General features: G+C 42.7%; 1 protein-coding gene across 7 annotated transcripts in view; it reads left to right on the top strand.

Annotated features, from left to right (window-relative positions):
• LOC147892536 (Small nuclear RNA activating complex (SNAPc), subunit SNAP43 protein) overlaps nucleotides 1-19,842 on the top strand; it is a 33,980-nt gene extending 14,138 nt beyond the window's left edge. For all 7 annotated transcript variants that reach the window (XM_087386716.1, XM_087386720.1, XM_087386718.1 and 4 more), the window contains 6 exons: nucleotides 7,878-8,007; nucleotides 8,092-8,205; nucleotides 18,035-18,233; nucleotides 18,588-18,633; nucleotides 19,080-19,155; nucleotides 19,265-19,842. In XM_087386716.1, the coding sequence (XP_087242842.1) occupies nucleotides 7,878-8,007; nucleotides 8,092-8,205; nucleotides 18,035-18,233; nucleotides 18,588-18,633; nucleotides 19,080-19,155; nucleotides 19,265-19,440 (741 nt within the window). In that variant the 3' untranslated portion in view covers nucleotides 19,441-19,842. The remainder of the gene's footprint in view (nucleotides 1-7,877; nucleotides 8,008-8,091; nucleotides 8,206-18,034; nucleotides 18,234-18,587; nucleotides 18,634-19,079; nucleotides 19,156-19,264) is intronic.
• The last annotated feature ends 2,357 nt before the right edge of the window (nucleotides 19,843-22,199 follow it).

Genomic DNA, 22,199 nt, shown 5'->3' on the forward strand with positions numbered 1-22,199 from the left:
GTAATAAAATCCATGGAAATACTTTCCCATTTATTACCTGGAATCTGTAAAGGCTGTAATAAGCCCGTGCTTCTAAGGCGTTCAGCCTTAGTAACCTGACAAACTCGGCAACCTACCACATAGTTCTCTATAAATGCACGCATCTTAGGCCAATAAAAGGTATGCTTCACAAGAGACAGAGTCCTATGTATACCTGGATGTCCCGCACTAGGAGCATCATGACACTCCCAGAGAATCTTGGATTTAAGGTCCAGAACATCAGGCACACAAATCTTTTCATTCCGGAACAGCAAGCCGTTCCTAATCATCCACTGACCTCCCGCCACCTGTATCCTAGGTGGCACAATCCCTGAGTCCTGGTCAACCATGGAGCTCCCATCCTGGACTCTCTGCCAATAAGAACTGAAATGACTATCAGTTGCGTATAGCCCTCTCAAGGATTGAAATAGGTCTGAGGATATTTCCGTAAATGACAAAGCATTTACAAACTTAACTCGACTTAAGGCATCCGCCACACTATTCAACGAACCCTTACGATAACGTATTTCGAAATCAAAATCTTGCATTAATTCTGCCCATCTAGCTTTCCTTCCTCTCAATTCTGAGCCATCACACACATACTTAATTGACTGGTGATCAGTCAATACAAGGAACTTTGAACCATACAAGTAGTGTCTCCAAACCTTGAGAGCATACACTACAGCATAAAGTTCATTCTCAAGTGTGGGCCAACGATACTGAGTGTCGTCTAGCTTCTTACTGTCGAAAGCTACAGGTCTGCCCTCTTGGAATAGAGCTGCCCCAATCGCATAATCACTCGCATCGGCCTCTAAAACATAAGGCCGGGTAGGATCGGGTAATGCAAGAACGGGTGCTTCCTTGATAGAAAACTTCAAGGTTTCAAAAGCCTTGTTCATTGCATCATTCCAAGGGATCGGCTGGGTAGACCTGCGTCCACGACCTTTCAATATGTTGGTCAAGGGTGCCGTGATATGTGAATAATCACGCACTGACTTCCGAAGAAATACCGTAAATCCTAGGAAAGAACGAAGTTGTTTCACAGTCTGAGGAATAGGCCATTCTAAAACCTTCTGGATACGATCCAGATCAATGCTAATACCTTCAGAAGAAATCTTGTGTCCTAAGTAAATGATCTCCTTCATAAAGAAGTCACATTTACTCATCTTGGCATAAAGCTTATGCTGTCTTAGAACAACTAAGACAACCCGGAGGTGTTCTATATGATCCTCAAGCGTTTTACTATATACCAAGATGTCATCTAAGAACACTACAACAAATTTGCCTAGAAAATCCCTGAACAAATCGTTGATCATCTGCTGAAAAGTAGCAGGAGCATTGGTCAAACCAGAAGGTAATACGAGGAACTCGTAATGACCATACCTAGTCCGGAATGCGGTTCTATCTATGTGTTTAGCATAGATACGGATTTGGTGATAACCCGTACGCAAATCAATCTTAGTGAAATACTTCGCTCCGGCCAAACGGTCTATCAAATCGAGGTAAAGGATAGCGGTTCTTAATCGTAACTTTATTTAATCATTTATAATCTATACACATTCTCCAGGGTGAATCCTTCTTCTTTCTTAAGAGGACAGGTGCACCCCAAGGTGATTTACTTGGGCGGATATAGCCCATATTCAGGTAATCGTGAAGCTGTAAAGCTAACTCATCCTCCTCTACCTGGCTCATCCTATAAGGTGGTACACTGATAGGTTGAGCCCCTGGGACTAAGTCTATGTGATGATCTACTGCCCGTTTTGGAGGTAATCCTTCCGGCAGTTGAGCTGGGAATACGTCCTTAAAATTATATAACAACATTCTCAATTCCCGGTGTTCAAACACACTTAATTCATTCTTGTTAATTACCGAAACAACAAATGAAGAAAGTGGAATCAAAACACACTGATAGACATCATAATGAGAATTGTTTAATATATTCCGAAGCTGCATCGCAGATACAATAGGCCCCTGAGAAGGGGGAATCTTATCACACTGAATACAATATTGGGTGTCCTTGTCTACAAAAGAAAGCGTATGCTCCGTCCATCCGATCTGAATATTGTGGGTTTTAAACCACTCTATCCCGATCAGCAAGTCTACATGCTCTAGATGCATAACATAACATGTGAGAGCTCCCGTGTAGGCCTGAATCCGGATGGGAAGCGCTTCAACCTTGCGATCCCAAAACTGCTTCCCAGCTGGAAGCTGCACCTCGTAGGTGTGGTCGCTAGGTACTGTGGACAGCCCCATCTTCTGCACGAATTTGTAATTAACAAAATTGTGAGAGCTGCCCGGATCAAAGAGAATGTGAACCTGTTGGTCCCTAACTTCTCCATAAACTCGAAAAAGATCATGGGAACCAAACAACGAAGTATTAAAGGTACAATTACAAGAAAGGGGGCAGTTACTGAAATACTTGTCATCGTGACTTGGTTGGCTCCCTTGGCTGCGGTACGTGGACCCGCCTGGAGCTTCGGTCCTAGCACCAATTTTTGGTTCTTCCGCTTAGGACACTCATTCTTTGTGTGGCCCCGCTCCTCGCAATAAAAACACCGGCCTTCTTTCTTGAGCCTGAGAGTGCGAAGGAAACGGGCCTTACCATTCTTCGCAGGAGTTAAGCTTTTCCTGGAGGCGTTGTCCGTAGACTTCGTCTCCCCAATACCAGTCGCATGCTGAAAGAACTTGCGTTTGTTCTTTCCACTCGTTTCGGTAACTGTGGTTGCCTTGGTACCGGCCATGGTATCATCATATATGCGCGCGTATGTCATGGCCTCCTGCAATGTTGTGCACTTGTTGTTCTTAATCTGTAACTTATAGGAGTCTGGCAAACCATCCACGAAAAAACCTAACAAGGTTACAAGATCCATTTTAGTGGCCCTGGTTTGCAGATCCCTAAATCTTTGAAGATAAACTTCAAAAGTTAAATTCAATTTTGACATATCGAGGGCCTTGAGCTTGCCGACGATATCGTAGTCATCTTCCTTCTTCAGGAACTCCTTCCTGAAGATACCCTCAAATTCTGTCCAAGTATCAGGCTTAGGCTGGAGTTCTTTCCACCAAAGCAAGGCTTTACCTGTCATAAACCCTGCTGCAAGCTGAATTTTTTTCTCATCTGGATAGGGGTGGAATTGGAAGTGTACTTGCCACTTGTGCAACCAAGTGTCAACCACCTCCTTTGTTCTTGATTTTTGGTCACCTGGAAAGGGATCCGGAGTGATATTCGGGCCTAGCACGGAAGCCATGGCATCCACATGCGTGAGTGCCTGAACCGTGCTAGCCAGAAGAGTCAGAGTTGCTTGTATCCCCTGGAGTTGCTGTGTCAACCCCGATTGATTAGCATTGACCTGCTCAAATTTACCATCAAGAGCAGTCGTAAACTCACTGAAGGCTTTCTTAGTTATCAGGTCGTCATAGAGACCCTGATCATCCTCTCCCACTGGAGTGTAATCTAAGTCCTGCTCTCCCATGGTGAACTCGGGATTTTGAGCATCAGACATGGCTGAAATCTGATTTGATTACAAGCGGAGAGAAATAACTGACTGAAACGAAGCACAGAGGAAGATGGAGCAGAAGAAAACCGTCCCGAATAAAGCTGACGGAAGGAGATGCTGAAATCTGGCGAATCGGAAGACCACGAGTCCTGGAGCCTCCCCGAACCCGCAAACCGGATGCGCAGGCTGCAGTAGAAGCTGTACGGTCTGCTGATGCAGGCCGTACTGTTGCGGGCGTGGCTGGTACGGCTGCTGACGTGGCCTGTACGGCTGCTGACGCAGGCCGTACTGTGGCTGCAAGTACAGTCGCAGTCGCTGTTCGATGCAGCAGCAGGTACAGGAGCAGGCGGAACAGTCCGTGCAGGCTGTACGGCTGTCGCTGGTGCTGTACGGACTGGTACGGAAGCTGCGGGAGCTGTGCAGGGCTGACGCAGGCAAGGACTGATGCAGGGGAGCTGATCGAAACAGGGCGCAGGCTGTAGGACGAGGCTACGCCCCTTCACGAGCAGACATCAGGGACTGGTTGCAGTCCACCCTCTACCTTGAGGACAGCCACATTGAGGAGGTCGCACTCATGGGATGTGGTATCTTCTGGCTCAAGCTCTCCTCAGCACAGGCTGCAAGCGATATGGTCAGACGGTCCCCTACTTCTGTGGGTGGGAAGATCATCCTTATGGTCCCATGGTATAGGGGTTTCAGTGTAGCGGACTTCGATGCTCGCTTCCGCATTCCTCGCCATCCAGTTACCCTCATTTTCCCAGGCCTCGCAACAGAGCTTCGTCCGATCATCAAGGACCTGGGGGCGCACTTTTTGGGCACGAAACTCGAGGTGAGAGGCTGCTTGTGGGTAGCCTAGCACCCAGCCCCTACCTATATAGGGTGCAGGGCTGCCTTATTTGGAAGCTAGGCTTCCAAAAAAGGCTGAGCCCCCCTCCAGCTTTGGAGGGGTGCTTTTTCGAAAAAAGCACCTGAGCCCCTCCAGCTTTGGAGGGGTGCTTTTTTCGGAAAAAGCACCTTCCTCCTGCGCAGGCTGCACGCAGCCCTAGGTGCAGGCTGTTCGCAGCCTGTTGCGCAGGCTGTGGACAGCCTATTGCGCTGGCTGTGGACAGCCTATTACACAGGCTGTCCCGCCTCTACTGCCTCGCCTACTGCGCCCCTTCCTAAGCTCCGCATCCCATTCGTCCCTTGCAGTCTTTTTCCTGCACATCGCTCCTTCTTTTCTGCTCTCTTTCTCCTCCCTCTAAACTTCTCTCCGTAGCCTTCAGAAATTTCGATTCTATCTCACTCCTCTTCTTCTTCCTTTTCCAGATATCTCTTCACCCCTTCTACCCCAGGTAGTCAGCAAAAACGCAGCAGGAAATTTCGAATTTTAGGGCATACCTGGAAGAGAAATCCGTCAAATTTCTCGCATCAGAAGTTCCTACCTCAGGAGTTGGCTCTGATACCAACTGACACGTCCCAGCACTCCTGAAACCCCTGATCTGCAAAACAACCACACACAACATCAGAACTGAGCAGGCTGCTCACCACCCAACCGTGACATCTACGGGATATGATCCCGAATCAAAAGATGTCCCCTCCGAGCCACGAGCTGAGCTACTGGCACGAACTCCCAATCAGATCCAAACCAGCCTGGTGTCCCATACCACCAGGTGGCGCTGTGAAGCCCTGGATCTGTCACTGGGCCTTGGGCTACGCTAAGATGCAGGCGCGCGTCCGCGACACAATCCAGGATCAGACCTAGCACCTGGGAACGAGACTTGCTCCCAACTGCACACTGAGAACTGAACCCCCTGGGCCTCTTTTATAGACTCGGGCCCCGGCGCCAAAAATAGCGAAGACCTATAAATAGTTCGTACCCTTGCCACTCAACCCGAGAATCAAGCCTGCCTAGCTCTAAGCCTCCCCAGGCTAACCTGAGCTAGTTCTGTGTACCTAGTACACGTCAGATACCAATCCGTGCACATGACAGAAGCCCTTCCAAGATTGAAACCCTATAGTGCTGTTCAACCAATCCCCAGCTCCCAACCTTGTTAATTACATCAGATCTAAGCTCCAAAGTCAAAGCGCAGTAGCAAACAGCCTGAGGTGTTCATGGCAAATTTCGAAGACATTGTATTCTACATCAAATTTCTATTTCAGGTTTCCAAATCTACTGGTGAAGCTGTCGTGAACTGTGGGTTTAAGATGATTCAAAGCTTGAAGAGGTGCTGCTAGGTGTCTAGGTGCAAGCTCTAGGTTTGTGGAGATGTGGCTTCAAATTAAATCGTAGATGGTCAAGAAGGGTGGAAAAAAGATATAGGACATGTAGACAAGGGAGTAGAAATAAAATTGCAGATCGACAACAGATTGGATAAAAACAAGAAAACGATGATTTCTACAAGAGAATGGATGTGGGTTAAGCAGTTCAGCTTTAGTGCACATAGAAGCTCCAGATCATCACCAGCATGGAAGAAGTTTGCATTGTAGGTCAGGTGCTCGGAGGTGTAGATGAGCACAATGGAGAAAATGGAAACTCAAGAGTGCAAGCAGCAAGCCAAAGAAGAGGGAGATGTACGTGAACAAGTCTAAAAACAGAGTACAAGATGAAAGCTACAAAAACTAAAGCTTCAATTACATCTAAACGATAAAATAATGAAATAAAATTAATTAATGGTCGATTGAAATACCATAGTCTTCGGTTAATGAATTACAACTACCTCAGTTCATTAAACTAGTTCTTTTAAGAACTTGCCTTTTTTTTCTTTTCCAGAGAAAGGAATGTCTACGAATGCTTGAAAAATCGAACGTACAAATCAGCAATCTGATAGGCACTGATCATGGGAAAAAGAGAAACAACTGGCTATCAGAAAAACCAAACTGTTCCAGAGAACTCACCTCAATGCCTAGGGGATTTCTGGAATAGGGTCTAACAACTAGGGTGGAGTTCTATACCTCTAGTGAATACGTCTCATGGTATTGACATAAAAGATACCTGCAGGTCAAGCCTTGCAGAAACGCTTCCGCCTTTTAGCAGTCTGTCTAGACCTTGAAGTCCCACCCTCCCATATGGCGCATAGGGTATAGATGATATCCTGCCAGATGCAATCCATAATGAATTTAAACATGCTACTTCTATCATCAATGCTATGGATGAATAAAGCCAATTTCCAGAACTGTTTGACAAAGTTTTTCACTGATCATTGCTCAGAGCCTGGGTGAGACCACATACCACTAACTTGCCCAAGAGGGCCCTACTCTGCATCTCATGATCAATAATGCCAAGTCCTCCTTATGCCTAGAGTAGGATCATCGTCTGCCAAGCAACCTTGGCTCTAGTGTTCTCCGTATCATCTGGACTTGCCCATAAAGAAATTGTGTACTAGGCGCTTGAGCTGACCCATGCAGCCTCTGTGAAAGTACCAACAAGAGGCCCCGTGCAATCAATTAGAAGAGGGTCTCCAAACAAAGGTTTTCTAGGCTCATAACATAAGCTAAGAAACTCTGATTAATCCCAAGTTTTCATTAACTGGTAGACCTTTGATTTTGATGTACCTAATGTTCGTGTGATTGTCCAGGGTACTATCCAAATAACTACTAAAATCTCTTTAAAGATAAATGGTTTGGTCGATCACTCTTGCAGTAGTGGACTTTGTATGTGATCTGACTTCGTCTTGTAATGAAGTACACTTGCCCAATGCACCAATGATGATGACCCACAAGGTGCAGGTAATGTTTTAAGCGATGGGTAAAGAAACCTTGTGGACGTGTGAACCATCTTAGTCTCGTGTGGCAAGTTTATCAATGATTAGTTGGAGGAACTCAAAAGTTGAAATAAGGTGTGGACCCCAACGCACTTCCAATCATCTTATCAGTCATGGTAATTGTCTAAGTACAATAAAAGGTATCAAATGTGGCCATCCTTATATGAAAGGTGCCACTATCATAGCAAAGATTTTATAGAGGATATGGTGAAAAGCTAAAACATGCAAGAGATACCTTTGAAATATTGATGACAGGTGCATTGGAGTTGCTAAAGAGGCCAATCCATTTGCGTTTGAAGTCTTGTAAGAAAACTAACACAATGAAGAAGCATGTGCACATAGATAAATAATTGAATGATGAGGGAAAATGGAAATGGATATCCATGGAATTATGGAGGTTTTCTATATTCTAGTTTTTCAAAGAAGTGTGATAGGAGCATCTAAGTCTGCTTTAGTCTCAACCAACAAATGTTATTCCATTAGGACTCTTTTAAGTCTAGATGCTCTGGCTTTTCCAAAAGCTTGTTATACCTAATTAATGCTAACATTGAAACTGAGATACATAGATAGTTATAGCTCGAGGGATTTGTAATTGCTATGGAAGCTGGTTGTTCTCTTGCAGGTTGGAGGACTGGAGTTGTCACAAATCAAGGAGCTATGGAGATCTAGGAATTTCTCTTTTATCCACGAGGCTCGTCCAAATCATGTGGATCCTGCCTTCTTTATGCAGGCTTTATATTCTTGTGCCCTTTGTAAGTCACATTGCTTAACTTTTACTCCCATCTCAAGAAATAGAACAAGATAAGAATAGGTAACTCGCAACGTTTTGTGTGCAGGTCATTTGGAAGGCAATACATCCTGGTCAGGGAAACTTGGGGGACTTTATGTGCTATACATACTTTACGAAACTCAGCTCTTTACTCCTCGTTTCAAGATTTACCTATCCCCAGGTATATATATTCTTACTTGAGTGTGAGTCATGCAATTTTCAAATTTATTGAAATCTATTATGTTATAATCAACGATTGCCGGTGGTTGATGTGATGGATTCCACTAGTGATGGATGTGATATGGGTGATAGGAACGATCGGGGTTGTGAAGATGGATATGGTGAATAGAGACATGACGTTCATGTCCCTCCTACTCTGTAACAAAGGCTAATTTCTTACTTAGAAGTTTTGGTTTTATTTGGCCTTTAAATGGCAGTGGCTTTTTAATGGTTGCCACGTGGCATTATAGGGGACTATCCCATAAGCAAATGGTTCTTGACTAGCCTAGGCCTATTCATATAAAAGGGTCCATTGTACTTTGCCATCATAACTTTGAATGATCATTAATGCAGTTCACTCCAGCTGAGTTTTCATTACTCTTGGCTGTCTAACTAGGATTGTCTCCTAGCCTAGGACAGTCTTTTCCTAGCCTGTTCTTGTGCTGCCCATCACAAGTGCTTGTTCTCCCTATAATTCCAGGTACTTTGTACTTTGATGCTCATGGATTATGAAGTTTACATGACATTTCATCATTTTGGTTGAAAATCGACCCCAGCAGTCTATTTTCTTTGGACAGTGAATCTACTGTGCCAATCCTTTGTTGAATCTTGGAATTCCGGTGTCTATACATATCTTTTCTTGATATATTGGGGTTTGAACAGCTTTTATTTGATCTCTTCAATTTTGGGGCTCTATATACAGTGCTATTATTGATCATTGACCATTTTCAGGCTTTATACAGTGCTACTATTGATTACTAATATTGAAATGGCTCCTAAAAGAGCTGCAGTCTTATCTAAAAAGCCATTAGTGGGAGATCTAGATCCTAATACTGAGAATGATATTGTAACTGATGCTATAAGGTCAGGTGGTATTGCTTTACTTAGCAGTAGTTCTATGGAAGGAAACCGGGTTGAGGAGCTGGACATAAATGATCAGCTTAATGATCAGGTTGAAATTTCTATTGGCTGTAGACAGGGTAATACGGAAGGACCTTCCCATTTGCAGGCTAACCAGAGATTGGAGCCACCTTTTATGGGTCAGTTATTGCAGGCCCGTAGGAGGTTTAAAGCTGATGGTGTAAGAATGCAGAATTCATTTGCAACCCTTAGTAGGAAGTTGGATCAGATGAAGAGATCTCAGGAATATGAAGGAAAAAGCCCAATGGAATATACCCGAGATGATTCTGATGATGAAGGAAATATACCTATTGGGGTCATTGCAGATCCAGTTGGTTTTATGACTTCAGCAAGGAGGGCTTACCAGTCTACTACCCATAAAAATGAGGAGATTCCGGTCCATTGGGAAACAGTCCTGAAGCTGAGAGACTGCGCCACGGATTCAAGGAATATAAGGCCTTACCAGCAGACCTCAGATCAGCTATGTCATTTCATCAATATATACAAACATTTAAGGCTGCGGATGTTAAGGGGCACTCTTTTGAGGACAAGGATATTAAAGACAAGATTGTCTTATCCAAATTCAAAGGAGATCCTTGCACCCCCAATGACTTGGGAGAGTGGCTTAGTAAGATGGAGGATTATTTTTTGCTCTATCCAAGGAATGACCAAAGCAAGATTAGGTTTGCTAGCTTACATTTGGAAGACTATGCTCACGCTTTGGTGGAGGAACCTCCAACAGGAAGGTATTTCTATTCATACTTGGGACAAATTCAAGGAGCAAATGTTCCAGACTTTTGTTAGCAATTGCTAGAGATAAACTTGTCTGTGATTGGTATTGAGCTATCTCAGCAAGGTTCAGTAAGGAATTACATAAAAGATCGGGAAATTCTCAATGTTTGCTGGTGGAATTGATGAAAAAAGAAGGCTCATCAAATTTATTCATGGACTCCATCTTGGCATTGTTGTAGATGTGTCAGCGCATAGTCCTAGATCTCTTAGGGAGGCTATGAGGTTGGCTGAACTATATGAGCCAAAATACAGCATCAAAGAGAAAGGTGTGGGAATTGGTCATTTGGATAGCAAACCAATTAATAAGGTTAACCCTTGTAACATGCAACGGGTAATCTAATCGTGTAATCACAGCAAGACCTTCTTTAAACCTTTAGCGAGGAATTAGCGTTATGCACCATAGAGAGAGAAAGGAGATAAGAGTAGAGAGAGAATGGAGTTGACAACTGATTGGGTCCCTGTACCCGTTGAGGGCCCCCTCCCCCAATCAGGGGAAAATTTGCTTTATACTTGGAGAACTGAGAAATACAAATAACACTCTTCGAGAGAGCACGAAAACGCGCTTCGGAAGAGGACACTGCGCACACGTATTGCAGACCCAAAGACCTGAGAGGCAACGCCGACCAATACCGAGACCTTGATGCTGTCCACACTGACAATGAAGGGCACTTCTGCAAGGTAAGTGACACAGTCCTATTCTAACTCTCTTTCTTGGATCACGGGCGATGGCACTAGTTATTTCCACCCAGCCATACTCTCATGGATCGCAGTTTTTTCAACAGATACGTCTTTTCTTTTTCCTCATGCATATCCACAAGACTCACAACTCCCTAGATGGTTCCCCCTTGCCACATGTCATCATTTTAGCCCTTTTCACTTGGTGCACCATCTACCCCTCTCTTGGGGCACATTTAAACCTTTTGCCCCATGGCATTATTGCACATTTAGGTGCACCTAGGCCTTAGCACTCAGAACCACCTAGTCAATGCCATTTCACCCTCACCTAGGACCTTGGCAGTTACTTCTCTTGACCATTTTATTTACGCACATTAAATATTACAAAAGTCGGTCATCTAAGTGAAAATGCCCACCGATCTTTCCGAGGTCATGCTATCTCGGCTAGAGCATAACATTCCTTCCCTCTTCAAGCATCAGCGTCCTCGATGATGAAATCTGGGAACACTCTCCGTAATTGGTATACGGATTCCCAGGTAGCTTCCGATAGAGGCTGACTATGCCATGCAACCAACACCGTGGGTATCTTCCGATTTCGTATTTGCATTGTTTCTCGGTCCAGGATTCTTGTTGGTTTGCGTCTTGCATTATCCTCTATCTCCTGAAACAAAACCACACCTTCGATTAGTGAGTCACCAATATGCAAAAATTTCTTTAAACGAGAAACATGAAACACTGGGTCCACCTTACACCCCGGTGGTAATTCTAATTTATAGGCTACCTTGCCTATTCTTTCTAGAATTAACCACGGTCCACAGTATCGAGGTGATAACTTAGCACACTCTCCTGAAGTCAACGACTTCGAGTGCGAAGGAACTCTGAGAAAAACTTTTTCTCCTTCCTTAAATACTCTTATAGATCGATTTTCATCCGCATACACCTTGGCTCTATCTATAGCCTGGCGGATATTAGCTTCGCAAATGCTAGCATCTCCCGCATCTGAACCACTAAGTTCGCGGCACAAGGCACTTTCCGAGGTACTCCAACTATAGTTGGATTTGCTGGTCTATAACCATAGTTCAGCTCAAACGGACTGAACCTTGTAGAGGAATGTTTTCTATCATTGTAGGCAAACTCCAACAATGGCAACCACTTGTCCCATGTATGTTGCCTCAGTGACACATATGCCCTCAGCATATCCTCTAAAGTCTGGTTGACTCTCTCCGTCTGACCATCCGTCTCAGGATGATCCCGACTACTCATTCCCAACTCAGTCCGCAGTGTCTCAAATACCGCTGTCCAAAAATGACCGGTAAATCTGACATCTCTGTCTGACACTATGGATCTAGGCAATCAATGCAGACGAAATATATGTCTAATAAACAAATCCGCCACTTGCGGGGCACTAACAGACTCTCTAGTCGGAATGAAGTGAGCCATCTTGGTTAGACGATCAACCACCACAAGGATAGAATCATACCCTCCTTGTGTCGTAGGCAGCCCTACAATAAAGTCCATGGAAATGCTCTCCCACTTACCTAGTGGTATCTCCAAGGGCTGTAAAAGTCCGGGTGGCTTCACCCGCTCGGCCTTGCTTACCTGACACGAAAAACACCGTGTCACATATTCATGAATATGCTTTTTCATCTTTGGCCAAAAGAAATCTCGCTTCACGAGATCATATGTCTTCTCGATCCCTGGATGTCCCGCACACGGGCTATCATGGCACTGTCGAATGACTCTTTGCGTGAGATCATTCTGACTAGGTACTAGAACCTTGCCATTTCTTTCTAGCATACCATCCCTTTTGGTATATCTTGCATATGTTTTCTTTTCCGGATGCTAGGTCATCCTTTTCATTTTCCCCGGGTTTTAACACATGAGCCTTAGGCCATAAGCTATGGACAAACTCGTCCACTTTTTGAGTTTCTCTAATCTCGGTCATTAGAGCACTCTCTAATACCCTGAAACTCAGGTTGTGCATAATGCGAGACAACGCATCAGCCACCTTATTATCTTTTCCTCTTCGGTACCGAATCGTTAAATTAAACTCCTGCATGAGCTCTGCCCACCTAGCTTGGCAGCCCCTCAAGTCAGGCTGTTTACAAAAATGTTTCAGAGTATCATGATCCACATCCACATAAAACTCTGAACCATACAAATAATGCCTCCATGTTTTCAAAGCATGGATCACTGCATACAACTCCAATTCATGAGTTGGCCAATTTCTTTGAGAGGGAGAAAGCTTCTTGCTTTCAAAGGCTACTGGCCTTCCCTCTTGAAGGAGGACTGCTCCTACTGCAATGCCACTTGCATCGGCTTCCAGGAGCAACGGTTTCTGGGGATCAACTATTTTTAACACCGGTCCTGTGACCACAGCTTGTTTTATGGTGTTAAAACTTTCTTGTTGATTCTGTCCCCAAATAAAAGGTACTTTATCCGAGGTCAGATCAGTCAATGGCGATACTATTCCGGATTATCCTTTGATATGCCTTCTACAAAACTGGACAAATCCCAAGAATGATCGCAACGCGGTCAGACTCTGAGGGATTGGCCAAGTTAGTATCGCAGCCACTTTCTTCGGATCCATTTCTACCCCCTGTGGAGTAATTATGAATCCTAAATATTCAAGCCTAACCATACACAGTATAATCGTCAATAAAATGTACTACGAACTTTCCGATATACGGACGTAGTAAATCGTTCATAAGCATGACGAATGTCGCTGGAGCATTGGTAAGTCCAAAGGGCATTACCAAAAACTCATAATGACCAAACTTGCTTCTGAAAGCGGTTTTATGCACATCCTCGGCTCTAATCCGGATCTGATGGTAGCCACACTTAAGATCTATCTTGCTGAAAATCACGGCTCCATGTAATGCATCTAGCAAATCATCAATCCGAGCCATCGGATACCTGTGCTTAACAGTGATATTATTCAATGCTCTGTAATCTATACAGAGGCGAAACGTATCATCCTTTTTTTTCTTTAATATCACTGGCGAAGCAAAAGGTGAGAAACTTGGTTGAATCTGCCCCAACTTGAGGTATTCTTCCAGTTGTCTACGCACCTCCGCCTCTTCAGTAAAACTCATTCTATAGGGCGGCCTATTTATAGGTTCTGCCCCCGGGATCAGTTCAATCTTATGCTGAACTTTCCTCTCTGGAGGTAACCCATAAGGTAGTTCATCCCTAAAAGATTCATAGAACTTCTCTGATATCTCGTTAGCCAACTCGGCCATCTTCCCATCTTGGGTAGCCTCAGTGCTAGTCGATGCATTATCAATCGACTCTACCGATGCTATACACAGACACAGAAACTCTTTCGGGGTCCTCCGAATTTCCATGGCTGAAATCAGTGGTCCTCGAGGTAAATCCTTCTCACCTCGCAAAACATATTCTACCCCGTTCATCTTGAACTGGTAAATATGCTTCTTCCAATCAATGGCTGGATTTTTTCGAAAATGCCAGGCCATGCCTAGGGCTATATCTGCGTGAGCAAGTCTGGTTCAAAGTCCAGCTTCTCAACATAGTCCTGAATTCGTAACCCTTTGGTCCCATACTTCAGTTGAACTTCCGTCCGCCATCCTGATTGTATAAGCATAGTCAGACGGACTAGTTTTCAACTTGAGCCTCTTAATAAGCTTTGAGTTGATTACATTGTGTGTTGACGCTGAGTCAAACAACACAATCACATCATGACTGGCTACTTGCCCTTTCATTTTAATCAACTTGGGCTCATCGAAAACCGTGTACCCCGTTGCTGCGGACTTGGAAAGGATGTTATCAGGTGCACCGCTTACTAACTTAGTAACAGACACACTTAACAACACAGGTACTGGTCCGAATCCTCAACTGTGGTGCTGCGTATACACCCAGCAGCAAGATCTGGTACAGCAAGTACAGTAAGTGCAGGAGGTATTGCAGGAAGTGCAAGGGCTGCCAGGGTGGGCAGCAGGGGAAGCACCAGAAGCAGACAATAAGGGCTGCTAGAGGGTGGTTTAATAGGCCCCAACAGCAGTCGGCAGAGTGTTGACAGACCCCAGGTCAGGGGCAGATCTCCTATGTAAAGGGCCCCAGGTAGGGGCCAGAAACATTTCAGTTACCTTGGACTGGGGAGCAGCCAGAAGAGCACCTAGGAGTCTCCTTAGCCTGCAGATCTACTTACCTGAGTCAAGACAGTGAGAGTAACATATAGTGGAGCGTGCTTGCATGGCAGAAGTCCAAACTGTTAGAATTATAGATATAATTCAGCAGTGACCAATGTAATATAATAAGCTAGTTAGGGGCACTTTTCCCTCTTTAAGAGGTTTTTCCCCCTAACCGCAGAATTATAGATATAATTCAGCAGTGACCAATGTAATATAATAAGCTAGTTAGGGGCACTTTTCCCTCTTTAAGAGGTTTTTCCCCCTAACCGCAGTTAGTTCACTAACTATGGTTAGTGACTACTAAGGTTTTGTCACTAGGACAAAACCTTATCTTTCTCTCATTGTGTTGTACTCTCACACTCTTCTATTGCAACTAAGCTTTCATGATTCATGGTGCTGCTCCCGTGATTTGCAGTAGAGACTAGAATAGGAGAGTCTTACAGTTTCGAAATAGGATGAAACTCTCTCAACGAAACCTTTGTTTCACCCAAATCAAAATAAACATTTTTGCCCCGTGCTTTCTAGAACGAAGTTGAAACTTGATAAGCGAGCTTGAATTTAAATAAATTTGAAGAATATGTTTGTGTTTTGAATTTTCTTTTAAGATGTCTTGACTTGTATTTCTTTTTGTTCACTCTAAATTTGATATAACATATCTTGTTTGCCCCTATCCTTGTATCTAATAATTTGATAAATAAGTTTCGTAATGTATCTAATAATTTGATAAATATTGAGTATCTTCAAAAGAAAAAATAAAAAGACGCCCCACATCTCCCCTTCCCCTCCTTAAGAAAAATGGTCCTAGTATTGTATGAAGACTCTACCATCATCATTCCCCATTGCACCTAATAAGGCTTTTCTATGGAACCACAAGGCGAAAGTGTAAGAATGTGGCATAGTGTGCTAAGAGCACTACTTGTCCCCTTTTTATTGAAAAGCGATTCAAAGGAAACTCAAAGGGAGTGTACATTCAAAAGTTGGGCACAAAAGTGTGCATGGAAGAGAAAAGGCATGCATCACAACACAAAAGAAAGCCTACTAAACCTAACCATGTGGGATAGAAAAGGAGTTTCTAAAGATTGATCTTAGCAAACCAAAGAGTTTGATGCTTGATGATGCAAATGATTTGCAATGACCCATGTTGCTGCTGTTGCTATCGGGTTGATACTCTAAACTTGAATATAACATATTTTATTTGCCCCTATCCTTGTATGTATTAAGTATTAATTTGAAACATGTTGAAACAACGAAACGACGAGACAGATGAAACATTCCTTGTGACTATGGTTGGTTCCTATCTTCTGTGGGGACGACTGGATGGTCTGTTGCTTCCTTCGGGTTTTGAAGACTCTGGAGCATTTGCGACTAGGACCAGAAATTGTATTGGTGACTGGATTCAATTGTTCGTGAGTGATGCAGAGAAGTTCCTGGAGATACTGTAGGTGCAGAATAGAAGACCAGATGAAGAAAACATCTTTAAACTTGTTTCTGAAAGTTTTTGCAAAGGAGCTGATGGAGCGGCTCTTTGACAGATTTGGTAATGGGCCATGGTGTGTCATTGAGAGGGGCCACGGTGTCTTTGACAGAGTTGGTATCGGGCCATTGTGTGTTATTGAGAGGGGGTGTTGGAAGTATAACATAATATTGTGGTAGATGCGTCAGTAGGAGAACGGGCAGTCGGCAGCGAGATGGCTGCCACATGGACAGCAGACCAAGATCCTGGTTAGTATTGATTTGGGGAAGCCCAAAGGGCCCCCAATGTCTGCCTTTGAGGGCTGGATGTGGGGCTGGAAAGAGCCCAGCCATGAGCCCAAATGGAGGGTACAAAAGCTGCACATTGCGCAGTAGGAAAAGGGCTGCAGGAGAGAAAGAATACTTGGTCGACAGCAGCAGCAGGATCTGGTACAACAAGTACAGCAATTGCAGGAGGTACTGTGAGAGGTGCAAGGGATGCCAGAGGTGGGCAGCACCAGAAGTAGCCAACAAGGGCTGATTTTATAGGCCCCAACAGCAGTCAGACCCAGATTGATGAGTCAAATCTGGTTGGCAGGATGCCTGACCAGGTCGGCTGGTCTGTAGGACCAGTCAGCCAGTTTGGAAGGGCTTATTGACTTTAATAAAGGGCTCCAGGCAGCTGGCCAAAACACTTCAGTTACCAGGACTGGGCTGAATCTAGAGCAGCCAGAAGAGGACCTACTCAGCCGACAGATCTACTCACCTCAGTGAAGAGCAGTGAGAGCACCATATCAGTGGAGTGTGCTTGCAGGGAAGAACCCCAGACATCTTACAGCAGACCTAGGTGTAGACATACACCTGTAGGAGAGCATAAGGAGTGCATGACAGGGAGCTTGAGAGCATAAGGAATGCATGACCGGGAGCTTTATCTGCAGTACACATTACAGCATTTATCTGCAGTACACATTACAGCACTACTTGCAGGACTGCTCTACCTTGAGCGCTAGTGAAGCCTACATGGAGGCACATGGAAGAACAGGATAGTTTACCAGAGAGGGTGCGGCAAACAAAGCCACCTTTTGGTACCTTACCTTGGCAACTGTTTGCTGAAGGTGTTGGTACAGTTTGTTGGCAGTTTTTGTACTTGATAATTACTATGATATATATTCTGTAACTAGGAGGATCTTTCACCGCGATATTTTTTCCAAATAGTTATCACTCATTGCTTATGTCATACAAAACTCTCTAATGCATGAGGAGGATAGCATTAATTTAAAGGCAGGAATAAAGGTGAGTAAAGAGCTACATCAGCCTTGGCATATAAGATTCTTATGTGCACCAATACAGGAAGCCAAAGATACGATGAATATTTGCCTTGAGCTAAGGGAAGGGTTCGGAAACTCTTGTCTTTTTACGTCATTGAGATTAAGGACATTTTGGTGGACAGTTCAGTTCTATCCCTGGAAGATTGCTGTCCTATCTGACTCTAAGATGTGAAAGCTAGGCCTTTTGAGTTTGATTCATCACAAGCAATACATTCATGAATGTACCACATCGGCTCCTTAATCTATACCAAGTGTCTCTAAATGTAGCTCTTCTGTGCCTTTGTTATGCTTACTTTCATGAATGATCGATGGGTTCATTCCATTTTGTGAGCATGGCAATCTCCTCGTATGTGTTGATTAGTGCTTGAACATGACGTAAATCTTACGCAATACAGTTTCTTTCTTTCTGTAAAAGGAACAAAAGTTGCCGAGTTTTATACTTGGAGGATACATCGAAAAGCTATAATTGTTTTTCAATACATTGCTTGTGCAGATGATTTGCAAAATATACTCTCTTTGGTGAAAGAGGCTAAAGTGAAGGGTCCTCCAATAGCTCTGAAGATAGTGCATCGGATGATGACAAAATACTTTTTTCTGTACGGTTCAGTCACTACCAATCAAAAGAAAATGAAAGAAGCTGTTGATAACCTTTCAAGCAAGTCTGCAAAACGTCTGCAGCTTGCTCAAAAAAGGCAAGGGAGCAACTGCCTTCTAAATTTGAATGCTATTTGAAACTAATTACTGTCTGCAAAGACAATTATATACAAGTCTAGTAAAGAGAAGGCTTTTGGCTATATGCGCGCAAGGGTAGCTGATGCATGTCTTAAGAGCATCAGTGAATGCTGCTCTATGATGGCTTTTCTGTGTGCAAGCAAGTTATTGAGCTGGTAGATGGATATGGTAGGTATACATTTTTGTACAGGGGTCATCGGTGGAAATGAAATATTCAGCGACTGCATGCTTGAGAATCAATTATCCTCCAAATGGGTTGTATCGACATTGTTTCCCGTGTTTTACCTGATTCCTGCTTGTCTTGGTTTTCCCAGGTTGTTGACAAGTTTTCCAGCTCAGGAGCACTTTGAAGGAAATCTGGTATGCAGCGCTTCCCATTTTCTAGATTTAACTTACTATTGGCTCCTAATTGTGCAATAGGAATAGATAGATAATACACTCTGAAGTCCTTGGAGCTTTTTACCTTATCTTGCATTTTCGAATTTGGTAAAATAGGCACATATGCGGTCATGTGCTTTTCAGGTCATGGCTTCTCATGCATTGATGAACTTATGCTTCACACAAGTTCTGATTAGGATATATGAAATAAGGATGGCAAGCCCCATCTTCTTAAAAGCTGGTGTTATTCAGACCCCCTTCCCCCTCTTGCATAACAAAACGCAAAAAAGAAAAGAAATAACATGGAAACTCCTTGTAATCATTTCTTTGTTCATCAGGACTGGTAAGTTAATTCACATAATATTGTGCGATAAATTTCAAGTATTTCTTTCTTCATGTTACTTTTTTTTGCAAAAATGGCACAACAGGTAAAGGAGCTGGGCTTGGATGAATTAGCAATGCTGAACGAGGAATATGCAATGGTGAAGCAGAGACTTTACAATGGTAATGTAGTCATTTGGTGTGTTATTGTGGCTGCCTCCTTGGACACTATTTATATGTAATATCTTGGAGGCTGAACGCTTCTTGCTTTAATTTTCCTTGGACGAAACAGGAGCAATGCAGGCTGTGGAAACTAGTGTCAAAGAAACAAATGGGCATGCAGCAGTTTTGGGTGATGAACTGAAGAAAGATGCATATGCTTGGATGAACTATAGGAATTCTTTTTATCAGAAGGAAGGAGAAGAGGATGGATTTGAACTGGAGCTGGAGCGGACATTAGAAGAATGAATGGGACTTTGGGGTCCACCTTTTCCAGACGATTGCATTAAATGCGTGCCAGTTGTGTGGAATTCTTAAGAAGAAAATAGTCACATTGCTCAGAACTTCAGAGCTGTGATGGGCCTTGCTTTGTAATTTTATACTGTTTGGCACTCAAAGGTAGGTGAATTTGTAATGACTTTAGACCGCATACTATTTAATGCCTATAGACTGCTTGCTTTGTAGTACATTTTTAAAGACTGTTTAGATCACAAGCCTCTTAAGATTAAGCCTATTTGGTAACATTCATAACAAGGTTGGCGAGGGGTCTCACGAGTCATCAACCTAAATGAACTACTTTTGTTCAAATGAAGAATGGTGCTATCTGTCTTGTTTGTCAGAAAAATAAAAGGGAAGCAGTTAAGCCGTATTGTCCTGCCGGTAAAAAGAGAGCATGTTTTGAAGTTTATGAATGTAATATCATGGACAAGTAGTCGGATTTTGATGCAATAATTATTTTGATGCACTAATTCCTTCCTTTGTTGTATGGTGTTTGTTACTACCATTTGTCCACATATGTTCAGGGCATGATAATGTGAAGAACATTGAAGGTCCTAATTGATGCCATCATTTCAAATCTTTCTTGCAATGTTTTTCTTTGTGATAAGGAGATGTTCGTAAGTTCTCAAAGCCTTTATAGCCAATGTAAGGTGCAATAATCTTTTGTGATGTTCAGGACATCTTTTGCCTCTAGGCATTCATTATGTATTACTTTCTTTCTCAAGTACACCCCATATGATTTCATTACTTGCTGAACTAAAACTTCAATGCCCTTGAAAAATATGTTTTCTACGTTGTATGCATACCATAAGAGCCCATTTGACAATATCATGGTATGATAATTTTGTATCGGTAGCACATCTACATGATCCAAAGAATAATAGGGAACTTGAGTTCTTCACTCCATACACAAATGAGTGGATGAGATTGCGCTCACAATTGACCATACATATTTGCCACAAATTTACCCCTAGTTTATCTTTATCTTGAAAATTCTTGTTATAGATTTTAATTTTAGTTGAGTGGTGTTTTCTTCAAGCATTTCAAGAAATGGCTAAGGTGTATGCAACATTCTATAAAAAACAAGAACCACTTGCCAAGAGTCAATGAGGCGTTTCTTCTCCATAGGGAGTACTAAAAGGACAATTGATGATGTTACCAAGGGGAAGAATGTGAAGTTTAGACAGGGAAAGAAACTATCATTAACAAATAGTACAATAATATCTTGGAGGGATGCACCAAATCTCTTAACCCTTACTTTGCGCTCCCTCGTAATTGACTTTGGATGATCTCAAGGTTAAAGCTTAACCATAGTTGGTAAGCCATTCTTTTCTTGTTGAGCCCTAAAGTTTGGAAGTATGATTGTTAAAAAGAGGCGATGAATAATCTTTTGGAGACCATTGAAAGCCTAAGAATGCCATTGGTGCTGTTATGAATCGAATTTAACTTTCTAGTTGGGTTTGAGATCTTGCAAACTTCCATGCAGCATGTACAAGAATTTTTCATATCATGGAATCCTTAAAAGAGGAAAAAAAGCAAACATAAAACCATTTAGCTCATGAAATGATAACCATGAAAACTTCTTACATCATTTTTGGAGATCCTTGAAAGCCTGGTAGTTTTATGAATCAAATTGAAAATAAGCTTTCAACCTCCTAGGTTGGGATACAGAGATGCTGCAAACTTTCATGTAGCATGTAGAAGATTTTTTGACATCATAGAATCCTTAGAAAGGGAAATGTAGATAACTAGAAAACCTTTCACCTCATGAAATGACCATGGGCTTTTTAGAAAGGCATAACACTTAGGGATTTGATCCACTATGGACTAATTTTGGGAAATGTTGTTCATTATTTAAGAGCACATATGTTAGCATGGTTACGAGAGGCAAGCAATAGTGAAGTGCTTTTATTGATGTTCCTCGTTCCTTTTCTATTCCTTTCCACCATTATAGGAGTTCTACAATGTACTGTGTGCAACATGTTTTTGCATATTCATACTTGTAGGGGATGTAGATTATGTGAAGAATCCACATGGATCTAAATGTTTAGTTATGAATTGTGGATTAAAGCATCCAAAGAAACCTCAATCGTTTATCAGAGGCACAATTTCAACAATTTGATTGCAGTCTAAGAAAAAGGATTTCTTTCGGAGAATACTAGAGTATACTACACTTACGGAAACATAAAGTAGAAGGCATTGTATTATGCATATTTGGTGTATATACTAAGACTTTGGTATGAACCACTTATTTCCATGGCCAACTTTTGGCTTAAAACAATTCTCTCCCCTTGTGACACATTTGATTGAGACATACTAGTGTATGTGACATAAAATTTCCAAATTGCCATATTGGTTTAATATTTTGACATTGCTTGGAGAAAGTGCCATTACTCTAAAATTGCTTGAGCGGGGTTGTTGATTTCTCTAAAAATATTATTACATTTGCATTTAATAAATATCAATTTCATGAAAATGAGACATCTAGGGTGTGAGGATATCATCTAGTTGATTTTGTCATGCATGTATAACACACACACACACACACACACACACACACACACACACACACACAAATATATACAAGAAATTTGATTAGTAAATGTATCTCACACATAAAGACACTTATTTCTTTACACAAACACACACACACACACACACAATCCTTTTCCCCTTTTGCATTTACGCATTCTTTCCTTTTTGGAAAACCTTGTTTGATGACCTTATCC

The sequence above is a fragment of the Dipteris shenzhenensis genome, chromosome 16 (genome assembly GCF_047967505.1).
Source record: "Dipteris shenzhenensis isolate YYH24624 ecotype China chromosome 16, Dip_SZ_1.0, whole genome shotgun sequence".
Classification (NCBI taxonomy): domain Eukaryota; kingdom Viridiplantae; phylum Streptophyta; class Polypodiopsida; order Gleicheniales; family Dipteridaceae; genus Dipteris; species Dipteris shenzhenensis.